Source organism: Sinohyriopsis cumingii, chromosome 9, assembly GCF_028554795.1.
Source record: "Sinohyriopsis cumingii isolate HCF-2022 chromosome 9, ASM2855479v2, whole genome shotgun sequence".
NCBI classification, from domain to species: domain Eukaryota; kingdom Metazoa; phylum Mollusca; class Bivalvia; order Unionida; family Unionidae; genus Sinohyriopsis; species Sinohyriopsis cumingii.
In genome coordinates, this window is record NC_142969.1 from 77,205,828 (window position 1) to 77,218,795 (window position 12,968).

The 12,968-nt window shown below is 35.6% G+C and overlaps 1 protein-coding gene across 1 annotated transcript in view; it reads left to right on the forward strand.

Annotated features, from left to right (window-relative positions):
• Positions 1-244: 244 nt before the first annotated feature.
• The window catches only part of LOC149792060 (neurexin-4-like), a 30,165-nt gene continuing 17,441 nt past the window's right edge, over positions 245-12,968 (forward strand). Inside the window, exons 1-7 of the mRNA XM_089970558.1 lie at positions 245-514; positions 1,532-1,708; positions 2,582-2,803; positions 6,581-6,703; positions 8,037-8,156; positions 8,511-8,696; positions 12,512-12,651. Of these exons, the coding sequence (XP_089826684.1) occupies positions 271-514; positions 1,532-1,708; positions 2,582-2,803; positions 6,581-6,703; positions 8,037-8,156; positions 8,511-8,696; positions 12,512-12,651 (1,212 nt within the window). The 5' untranslated portion in view covers positions 245-270. The remainder of the gene's footprint in view (positions 515-1,531; positions 1,709-2,581; positions 2,804-6,580; positions 6,704-8,036; positions 8,157-8,510; positions 8,697-12,511; positions 12,652-12,968) is intronic.

The window sequence follows — 12,968 nt, forward strand, 5'->3', positions numbered from 1 at the left end:
TTACTGTTATACCTCTGGGGGTTCGGGATGCATGTATTTTTATATTCAATTTTCCTCCTATTTCTCTACGTTTTTAAAATGAAATGGTCCTACTCTATGCCTACATTACACAAATGGCTTGTAAATACCTGATTACTTTATGATTCACACGCATAACGTTTCTCACTGATCCGTTTATGTCTTTAAATTAATCATAACAGTAACCAACATAGCAAATATTTATATACTGAAATCTTGTAAAGTATCTTTGCACTTGTATGATTACAGCCGATGTATTACTGGGGTGGTGCGGCTCCAGGATCCTTTAAGTGTGCATGTGGTTTGCTTGAGGAAGGGTGCGAGGGGGCCAGCACCACGTGTAACTGTGACTCAGGACATAACACTAACGACCAGGGTCTGTTACAACACAAGGATTATCTGCCAGTTCTGGAGATGTACTTTGGGGATACAGGAACGCCCAACGACAATAAGATTGGTCAGCATATGCTGGGTGAACTCAAATGTAAAGGGGACAGTAAGTACTTCACTCAAAGAATTCCTGTATCTGTCATAGTAATATACTGCAGACTTAATTTAAAGGAATCCTATATATGTCTTAGTAAGGTACTACAAAAGTTACCATGCCAGATTTTTGTTTAGTTTTGAAATAGTTTTGTATAACAAAGCAACAAAAAAAATTACAGTTTTAGACTGTATTATGATTTGTTGGTTCCACTTGTAACTTAGTCGTAAAGTGTCTGTGATGATCACCAAAGCTTTTATCTGCATGCTAAAGAGTTGGGTAAGTGGAAACTCAGGATTTTGTGATTTCTTGAATCAGACATTTATTTGATCATCATGAGAAACTAAACTAAGAAGGACACAATCCAAATATCTGGATCTATAAAAAAAAATTGTAAAACATCTGTAATCCCGTGGAAAGGGCAAGATTAAACAAAACAAAATCTAAATAGCACAAATCAGTTTGAAAAATATTTTGCAGAACTGAAAATTTTATTAAGTAACAAAGAATTTACAAACATAAGACCTGCCTCTTAATTCTACCTGTGTCTTGAGCTTAAGATGTGTAGCAGATCACATCTACTTCTTAGAGAGATGGAGAGAATTTGACATCAATTCCAGTGAAATTCACATGCGAGGACCAGTACATTTTAAAACACATCATACAATTCCCAAGAAAATAGCAGTGTCGAATAACTTTTTTTAAAAGTTAAAAGGTTTCAAATGATTCAATGATTAATTATTATAAGATCAGCAAACAGTTATTAAACTCAACCTGAATTTACCAATATAAGTTAATTTTAGAATCCAGTGATCTGATTGGCTGAATTTGAGGTCTGATTTCAAATTGACTGTCTTATATCTTGACTTGACTTTAGTACATTAGTTGGTGAAATTGAAGCATTCTCTTGATTTCACCCCCAAATCTTTACTCTTAAAGTTAAGTCTGAAATACTAGCAATCTGATCTACTGACATTTAATTTACCTATCAATGGTTTTAAGTCTTAATTTTATCTTCCTGTAACACAGATCTGTTAGACAACGTTGTGACATTCCGTAAGGCTGATGCTACACTGGAATTTGCCACGTTTGAGGGAGATCGGGCAGGGGACATATGGTTCCAATTCAAGACAACTGCAGCAAATGGCGTTATGATCCACAACACAGGAGATACAGAAAATGACTTCATCCAAGTTCGACTAGTGTGTGAGTAACTGACAGTATGATGCTTATTTAATTCTTACCTCCTCATCCATACAGCCATCATTGATAGCCAAGGATTGTACATCCACTTATTCAACATTAACGCTTGATAATATGTTACTAGCAAATTAAACTATGAAACATACTTTTAAAATTTAAACAAATGTTTAAATGCAAATTTCTGTGAAATATAAATTTTACATTCAGTATGTTAGTGTATGAAATGTGGAGACTTGTATGCTGTTTAAAGTGGTGAAAAAAGAAGTTATGAAGATTGTCGAAATTTATTACAATTTTAAAAAAAATGTACTTGCATGACACTTGATAGATTTACTTCCGAGCAAATGTGACCCACCAGTTCACAAAGAATCAGCCTTTCATTTTGAAATTGTCTAACACATGAGGTTTTCCATTTTGTCATAGAGTATGGAACATCTCTTGCATTAAACCAATATTTCAGACTACTGTCATATTAGCACATTCACATCTATTGAACTCTGCTTAATCATTGTGTGTGCATCCAAGTCGTAGAAATAGAGGGCATCAGTAATAGATCAGTATATACTAGTATTGCAAGTGTGAGTTCATTGAATTTTCACTCGTAATTACCACAGTTGGTTTTTTAAAATAAAAACAATATAAAGAATGAGCAACTGTTTCTTCTAATTCATTATTGTTTTGACCTCACAAAATAAAGTTTTGTCACATGCTGCAAATGACATAAGACGGGACAAGACAGCCAAGTCAATGACATGTTCTTGCCTTGTTCAGTTTGGTGTCCAGGTTTGTGAAATTTGATATAAAACAGACCTGCTTAAATAAAAGAACTTTAATTTCTAAGCATGCTTACCATATCTAGTTATGTTTTAATTTCAGATGGTGACACAATCCAGTTTCGTTACAATGTGGGTAATGGTATCCAGGTGATTGAGTACACCACTATCAATGGTCTGAATAATGACATTTGGCACACTGTTCATGTGGAGAGAAACCGCAAGCAAGCCTGGCTGCGAGTTGACAACTTCCCTGAGGTGACAAGGGATGAGCCACAAGACGAAATCACTAGAATGTTAGACCTCACCTCCCCACTTGTTGTAGGTGGGTTGCTGTTTAGCTTACACATGCACTAAACATTGACAGAAGAATTGGGGATGACTGGGCATCTCCTTTATCCCAGTCCATCACTAATTGTTTTATTGCATTTCTTGAAAATATTTTATCTGCATTTATCATAAAGTTGCTTGATGTCTAAAAATGCTTTGATTTGGCTAGAAATTATTGCGATTCTTTAGAATACATCATTTACTAATGTCTTAATTTCTAGATTCTTTCACTTCCTTTTCCAGTACTGGGGAACCTCATTAATCCAGACACCTTTGTTCCCAGTGAATATGTCTATATTATAGAGTTGCTGGATAATTGAATCATGTAGTGTACATTCATTTAATCTAATCTGTATTTCTATTAATGCACCCTTGCACATTAGTAATGCAAAAATTACAATTGCAAACTGATATCTTGCAGTTAAATGCAAAATCGTAAACTACTAAAATATAGTCATTTGTACAAGTCATCATTGACAACTATTACAGTTGTTAATAAACCTATAATTGGTGTATCTTATTATTCTGGAGTGAAGCCCTATACTGTCAAAAATTTGACTCAGTTTTATTTGTACAGCCATCAGCAAACTGATTTTTGCATACAAGTGGTAAACAACAAAGAAGCTTAATGACACACTTAATTTATTAACCATATGTTATGTTATGTCAGAAGTGTGTATAATTGGATCCCAGTGTGTTTATTTAATTAACACCCCTGTCTGCAAGTACCAACCAGAGACTTTTTTAATACAAATGCTAGTAACAATACAATCGTGCTACTTCAAGTTTTTCCACACACCTGATCATATGATCATTTTATAACTTGAACATGCCACTAGAATTTGACCAATCAGAAATAGATCAGTTGACCCCTACAAAGTTGCATGGGTGAATGACTATTTTTCACTACGATTCTTATAATTTTCTTCATTTTGGATGATGATTTCCAGATTATCGAGGCAATGCTATATTATTTTTACACTTTGGTCACCTTTTATGATTACCTTATCAGCAACGTGGATTTCTTGAGTAATGGAGCAATCAAATGTTTAGGAATTCTGTTCCTCTTTAACTATGGATAGTGAGGTTTCCAGATAAACGGTCTGGATTAATGAGGTTCCTCTGTGTTTCAGTAAATGTTGGTATTTTTTTTTTTTCTTTACATTTTACTTTAATATGCTAATCATGTCCAAATCAGCATGATACAGAGTCCTAGCCATCCAGTCTTGATTGTGTCAGAATTTCATCAACACTTATTTTGAGTTATTGGTAACTGTCAATTAAATATCATTCATGGTATAGCAATTTCTTTCTCAGTAGGGGCCCCAAGTGGCTGAGTGGTCTAAAGCACTCAACATTACAGATCACTGCCATCTCACCTCTGCGTGGCTTTGAATCTTGGGTTTGGCCTATGTGGGTATGTGAGAAAGCTTGCCAGTTACTTCTCGTGGGTTGGTGGTTCTTTCCAGAGTTTTCCTGGGTTCTTCCACCACCATTTATATTGGCCGCCATGTATAGCCTCTCTTGTGCTGAAAATGGCATTGACCTCGGATGTGGGAGGTCATAGGTTCAATGCCCGGCCAAGTTGTACCAAAGACTGACAAAAATGGTACTAACAGCTGCCTCGCTTAGTGCTCAGCATTAAGAGGTTAGTGTTAGGACTGGTCGGCCTGGTGTCAGGATAATGTGACTGGGTGGGACATCATGCTACATGAATGAAGCATGATACCCTAGTGCTAGACATCACTATAAACTGTCACACTACAGACATTGTAGCGATATGACTGAAAAATTGTTAAAGCTATGTTAAAAATCCAAATTACACTCACACAAAAATGGCGTTAAACCCTACAATAACTTTCTCAGTAAAATGGTTCTACAAACCCAACAATTCATGACCCTGTCATACCAGCAGTGTGAATTTTTACACCTTTCCACAAATTTCGGAATAAAGAAAATAGACCAGAATAGCTTATGTAATGGTCTATTGTCCATCTTTTATGACAAGTTTTTATCACGACTACGTGGAAGGATCCCATGAAACTTTGCATACACATTCATCCCATGATTTGGTTGGTCCTTGATGAAAATGGTGCTGCTTGTACAGTGGCCATCTTGAAGTTGATATTGCGCTTTTAATTTAATGGTGGTTGTATGAAAATTGTTTTTTTACTAGAAGACCTCTTACGATATCTAGTTGGTTCTAAATAAAAAGGTATCCATTATGACCACCATAGCGGTTGTCTTGAAATCTTCATACTGCTACTCCTACTGAATGGATGGTCGTATCAACATTGGGTGGGTGGGGGGGTTACCAAAAAAAGACTTCTTGTGATGTCCAATTGGTTTTGATTGAACATGGTGCTAGTCTGACATCCAATACCAATATGGCTGCCACACAGTGGCCATCTAGAAAATCTTGTCACTACTGTACCTAAATGGATTGTCATGTCTGCATGAGGTTTTCACTAAAAGACTTCTTAAAATATCAACTTGGTCCTAGATGAAAATTGTGCCGATCTGATATGTCAATATAGCCACCACCACAGCTATTTATAATTTTTTTTTATTTCTCCGCCGCCTGAACAGAAAGTCATATTGACATGTGGTTTTCAGCTAAAAGACTTATGAAGTCAGCTTAGTCCTAAATGAAAATGGTGCTGGAAGCAGGTGTAATATGGCTTGAAAATCTTGTTCTCTACTTCTAAATGAATGGTCATATCAGCATGGTTCTTTTCACTTAAAGACTTTTTGTCATGTTTTATTGATCTTGAAATGTTGCTGCATTGATATTCAATATGTGGTCATCTTGAAAATCATGTTTTAGCTACTTATTTTAAATGGAAGTTATTTTGACATGGGGGTTTTCATCAGAAGAGTTATAAGGGTGTCTGCTTGTTTCTAAATGAAAATGACCAATCCTCGATCAGGCCACCATGATGGCTATCTTGAAAATATTATCTCTACTCCCAAGTAAATGGCTGTATCAATATGGGATTTTAACCAATAGACCTCTTATAATACCTTTTTGGTCCTCAAGGAAATTGATGCAAGTCGTCCAGCATGACTGCTATGAAGGCTGTCCTGAGAATCTTGTTGTCACTACTCCTTTGAATTGATGATCATTATGACAAAACACTTGTTGTGATGCTACTTTGTCTTAAATGACAATGGTGTTGATCGAACATTCAATATGTCCACCACATCAATTTTGAAGATCTTGTTATTAGTGAAGAATATCAGAGATGGCTTCAACACTCAGCAAATAACAGAAAGAAATAGTCTTAGATTGAATTCCTGAAATTTCTTTTTGCCCAGTACAGTATCAGTCTTGATTTACATGACCTCAAAACATATGAAAATGAATTCACTGTAATTACAAGTTACAAGGATCCAACCAGAGAATTTTTCAGTTTGTCTAATAAATTTAAGTAATAAAAAGTTCAGATGTGTCAACAGCTTTTACTGGACTACCAGTTGTAAATTTGGGTGTGAGTACATTGTCCTGCATAAAACAGCTTTTACTGGGCTACCTGTTGTAAACTTGTGTGTGAGTACATTGTCATGCATAAAACAGCTTAGCTTTGGGAAAACAGACTCAGAAAGTAACTTCTGGATTTATCTCAAATTTTTAATTAACTTTGACCATTAAAAAAATATTTAAACTTAAATCAGTATAGAGATCTTTTCTTCATAGAAAAAGTTTGCTGTCAAATTCTTCATCAGAGATAAGCACATAGACTTGTATCTCAACTTTGCTTTTCATCAACAGGTGCAGCAGTGGACTACCGAGATGGTTATGTTGGCTGCATGAGGGGACTGAGGGTCAATGGTGTGTTGATGGACATGAGAGGGATGGTTGCCAGGGGAGAGGTCACTTATGGGGTCTCTGAAGGTGATTACTTGGCTTGTTGAGCTGTACTTGGATTGCTCATCATCAAGAATTTTACAGACTTTTCTATTGTATTTCCTGCATTGTCACTTTTATTGTCCCATAGGTATGTAATTTGGGGGCATAGAGTTGGGACAGAGTTGTCACCATGCCTATCTATAATCTGTCTCCTGTCCATTAACATTTTTTTCTTTTTGAAATCATTTAAGGTAATTCAACTGAACAGTGTTTGGAGTTGACTTTCTGAATTTCTGCATTCATTTTTTTATGTTTCAATGGTAACGAAGTGTAATACAAGTAATGTATAAATTTGGGGTGCATGGTCTTAGGTTACTATCAACCAAAAATGATTTTAAACATGATCCACAAGTATCACTTAATGGAGAAGATGAAATTTGGTACACAAGTACCACTTAGTGGTCAAGAGGTGCCTTTTGCTATTTGCATTTCAGTAATTTGTGAGGGCATGTATCTAGATGAACATTATGCCCTCATTTTAATAATAGGTCATTACAGTTTGTAGCCTACACTGACTTGGGTTAAATTTTCTGTTTGATGTTTATCTCAAAGAGCTGTACATCATTGTTAGTACAACAAATGAAGTTCATTATGACCTATATTTTTTTTATTGGCTTTGGTTACATTTTTGGATTTAGTTTATAACCACACAAGTTTTTGGCATGTTGAATGCATCCTACCCTACATAGAATTGTGAAACGTAGTGAGGGGACACTTCTTAAAAAGTACTCGACTTTCATGTACAAAGAAGTCTCAAACCTATATTTCATACCTTAGTGATCTACTTGAAATTTATTTAAAATATACTGGGTACTGTTATGTTCAAGTCATAAAAATTGATAATTGGATGCATCTGCGTTAGCCCTACACTCATAATTGGATGCATCTGTGTTAGCCCTACACTTCTAATTGGATGCATCTGTGTTAGCCCTACGCTCATACTTGGATGCATCTGTGTTAGCCCTACACTCATACTTGGATGCATCTGTGTTAGCCCAACACTCGTGCAACCAAGTTCATCACGACTTGCATTTAAATCTGTACCAACATTCATTAAATAAATGTGTTTGTCATGACAGCAGATTCTTCCATGCTATATACATTCATGACAATTCAGCATGTCTAGTAAAGGAAATGTTTTGTCATGGTTATTGCACAGGATTCCAGCGTTAAATGAAATATAATATTTATCAAAAAGAGGGATATGAATTATATTTTTTGATTTGCTCATTTTTCGACATTGTTCCGATTTAATCTGGAGAGATAAAACTTTAAGATCTATGTAATTGTTAATGACATTTACTTTGTACTGTTACAGGTTGTGTAGGAAAGTGTGCCAGTAACCCATGTTTCAATGGGGGCACCTGTCGGGAGAAATACTCAGGCTACACTTGTGACTGTGCTTATACCCCATTCCGAGGCTGGATGTGCTTCAGAGGTGAGAAATTAATCAACTGTCGATGTTTTGTAAATGTTGATTTTATTTACGGTATAATGACGCCATGACAAAAATGTACCAGGAGTATGCCATGTGATAGGCATGATAGTCTTTGTGATCTAATTTAGAATGTATTGGATCCAAAACAAAAAGTTTGGGTCTGGGAATTAGATGCTTCATTAAGAAGCAAGATTGTCTTCACTGTTCATCTTTGGTACCTATTTTATGACAAAACATATGTAGGTAGTAACACTCAACATTTTAAGCCCTGGTTCATTTTATTATTTTATTGTGGCTATTCTAATTCAAAGTCCATTGCAAAGCTTTTCATTATTTTGTGTTTTGTACATGCAGAGGTGGGAGTCAATATGCAGACCAACTTCATTATTCGTTATGAGTTTGATGAGGAACAGGGTCTGACAGCAACAGATTTCAAATATGTGCGAGTTGGATTCACTACCAAGAAGAAACAGGGTATCCTGATTCAGTTGAGAAATGCTGGCAACACAGAGTACATCTCCCTGGAAATGAATAATAATGGTATGTAGCAAATCCCTCATTTCATTTGTGATTGAATTTCTGATGTGCTCATGATTCTACGCATGCATGCAGAGAAAATTGTTCATCTGAATTGTTGGTATTTGTCCCCCTCCAAGATGCATAGTAATTTGCTCGAGTTTTCATAGCCGAGAATTCTGTAATTACAGCTTGCACTTGTTTGAATATTTGTATCCCCAGAGAGTTCTGATAAATAAGTTCCTATTGTATTAATAGCCACATTTTGGACAGAAGTGAATGAGGAAATTGTTGTCCTGGATACAGGGCTGGATATAAGCTTTAAGGAGGTTTGGGGCACATGCGATGTGGGCCCTTATGGATTGCAAATACACAACGAAAACAGCTCTGAAACTCTTTTATATGTGTAAAATGATTACGGCTGTATTAAACTAACTATTGGGTGGTTTTGACCTATATATAATTTATTTAAACATATGCAAGTTTATCCATGACAACAAGGGTGACTGGGAAGGATCACTGACTAGGGGGTCGTGTTGCCCCCCTCTGCAACACACTTAAAGGTCACCTGCCACCTATATTGTACAAACGTGTGATATTATTATAGTTATAAACAAAATGCATTGGTTATGTAAGCACACCATAAAAATGTTTAATTAGACTTAAAACTCCGCTTTATAAAATGAAAAAATTATTCGGCAATCTCCGTAAACAGTCGGTAGTTTCCGCGTGCCAAAACCGGATATGACGTACATTTATCCCTTCTATTCAACCTAGCCGTTCAAGTGCTTAATTTCCCCACGTAAATGTCTATGTGATATAGCGTACGATCGTGCTTTTGTACTGCAAATATGGTGCACTGTGTTGCATACGGATGTAACCAAAATAGTGATGATGGGGAAAAGGCATTCTTTCTTTTTCCAAAAAAACCATGTTTACCAGAAAAAAGTGTATTTAATCTGTGGGATCGAATAGGGGAGGGATGGGAAAGTTGTATCATTTATGCCGGATTATAGTGAATTTGGCCCGAAGACAATTCGGCCCATCTCGAAATACAGTTTGGCCAAACTTAACAATAGTTTGTATGTTCATTTTCTTCAACAAAAGAGTAGATTCAATGTAAGATAGGTTTTAGGGGGGAAAAAACTAAATTTAAACAAACTATTTTGAAAGAAAGTAATCATACTTCGTAACGTACATATTTATGAGAGAAAACACAAACTGACATACCTTGCTTGTTCTAATTAAAATATTTATATACATTTTTTATGCTAACAAATATATGCATCTGCACAACGACGTTCTCAGTTTAAGTCTTCCTATCAAATTATCAATAATCATTTATAAAACAAAAATATGCAACAGATAATATTCTACATAATGTGTATAGATTTTGCAAAGTGTATTGTACAAGAGATATTATAACAAATATACTTAAGTTTAGGCTTCACGTTGTAACACAGCTGCATACAATACATACTAGATTATACATGAGAGGGGGGGGCAGGAAGAATAATGTTGAGCGTTTTGTCAGTATTTAGTTGCTGCAATATGAAGCTCTTACCAGTTAATTTTATTGTTTTTATTTTCCAAGGTGTCTTAATGCTTGCGCGAGTGAATTGAAAGGTTGTCATTACTTGTCAATATTGTCAATCATATTTCCTCCATTATTCCGTACAAATTAGAAAGGAAACAATTTTGTGTTTAATTTGTGCCCCCCCCCCCACACACACACACACATACACACTCACGGTACAAAATAAATTGATAAACATACACTTGTTTGAAAATAAAATGAAAGAAATTAACATTGCATTGTTATCATATAATCCTTCTGTTTTCATTATGCGAAAATTATTTTTTAAAAATATATGTCCACGAACTCCGTATTTGTAGCAGGTGCTGGCTTGCGTATGCATCCTTAGTGTAGTGTATATCGCTTATGTCAAAAAACAAAATCGCAAAGGAGACGAAAGTATCACCCGATTGCTTGAAGGCACCTGCCATTTACGCATGGCAAGTTACTTATTGCAAACTGACCCAGATTGTATTCTATCCAGGTTAACTATAAGTCCGTATCTCGCAAACAAACCACCAAAAAAGAATCATTATTTTAAAATACATTCAATGTGAGTGCAAATGATAAAGTATTATTAAAGCAAGTTATTATTGTGTATAATATTTGCCCTGCAAAACATGAATCATGATTACATATGGCAAACAAATAGAAGCCCGGGTGATAAACACACCTGGCATGGAGCAATAAACTCATTGTTTGAACTTACCGACAGGATATCAAATGCATAGATTATTTTATTACAATGCAAACCAACCCCGGAAAATTCACTTTGGTATCTTTTAGTGTGCCGATTTTTTCTTCTGAATTTGGCCGACAAAAGGAAGTCAAATTTGGTTCCTTTGGATTCTTTAAGTGTGCCGATTTCTTTCATCTTTTTTATTTATAAAGTCTGCCGACACAGGGAAGCCAGGATTGATTCTTTTTACCTGTATTAACAGGAATTTTTGAAATAAATTGAAACATGGAACAGTTTTGAAAGCGACACAATCTAGTGCGTCTTGCACGCATACCAATATAAGGCTGAACAGTAAATTAGTTTTCATTAGTTTCATCTAAAATATTCCCTATCCGTAGTTTATAGTGTTTTATTTTTCAACAAGAAGAAGAATGTACTTCGTATTGTAGGGATAAATGTACGTCATTTCCGGTTGCGTCCTCTATAGGTGGGAAATCGTAACTAAGGGGAAGTAACAGCGTTGTATACTTACATTTGGAGTAATTAAATTATTATTTCTTCTTTACCCTTGATAATTTTTTATTTCTTTTTGTGCGAGTATAACTATTTTTAATCATGTAATGAAAATCTGATATAAATAGGAAAATGTTGGAGGATGGCCGGTGACCTTTAAATCTGGCCCTGCGTGGCCAAGGGTTCTGGATAAGAATCTTCCCTCCACATCAGAATCTTGAAAATAATGCAGGCTGTTGTTCAAGTACTTCAGGGGTGTGTCAGCTACAAAAGGCATCATTGCATCATGATTATTATGGACATGTTATTCATGCCTTACCTCAAATGGGGGGGGGCTGTTTTTTCTGCCTTATTAGTCTATAACCCTCTCTTCTGGTCATCTTGGAGGAGGTTACTCTCGAGTCCACAACATTAAGAGGATTGTTCTGGCTCATAGCTTATCCAGACAGGCAAGCAGACCTTATGGAATGGTCTTTACACCATTCAGTAGCCAAGACGACCCTCTTTCATCTTTGGGGAAGGCTAGTGGTAGATTTGTTTACACTGAAAATGAGCAGGAAGTTTCCTCTTTATGTCTCTAGTGTCAGGGTAGTGAGCACCGTAAATGCTGAAACCAGCTTTAAAATGTTTCTGTAAAATTTTAGTGTTTGGATATTTTATGGAAATGAAGAAATTGCAATAGCAACTGTCTGTTTTCTATGTTACTTATTTCCACAGACAAATTATATGTTCTGATTTGTGAAGTCACATTTCTGAAGTATATCAGAAAAATATTTGCTGGTATCTGCAACAAACAAAATTTCAAGCAATTTGTGTCATATTTCAATGTATTTTTATGTGTAACTTGTGTCAAAGCATCAGGGATCCAGCACCAAGTATAAATTCATTTCAGTGCCTTTGTATTTGTACTCTATCATCACACCATAATGAGGTTGTTACTCTTCAGCAGTTTTGATAATGAGTCACTATGACCCATTTTCCATCATATTAGGAATATTAAGTAGGTGTTTCATGTGTAGATCTGATCATACAGTTACCCATGAATATATTTTTTTAAAATCATTTATCAAGGTGGAGTGAAGTTCTTCCTGGATGTCGGCTTTGAAAGATTTGAACTGAACACAGACATCAATGGAATTGACTTGGCAAATGGTCAGGCTCATGAAGTCATCATGCGTAGAGAAAATGGTGGCCGCACTGTCATTATTCAGGTAATGTCTTTGTATTCTTTACATCTTTGGTCAGCTGGATGATGCCTTGACTGCATACCTATGAGTGTTTTTCTGATGTTACACAAAGAGTTTTACAGAAGAAATAAATAACCCCCCACACTACACACAGCAAATGAGATGGGGAGGTGTGTACACTATTATAACCTCAATTTTTGCATGCAAAGAGTGCACTCTAGAATTTTACCTTGAATCTGTACAAAACATTTTTATTTTTTTAATATTCTAATTAGTACTCTCTCTCTCTCACTGTCTCACTCACTCACTATCCTCAACTGAAAATCTTTGTAATTTGCTTC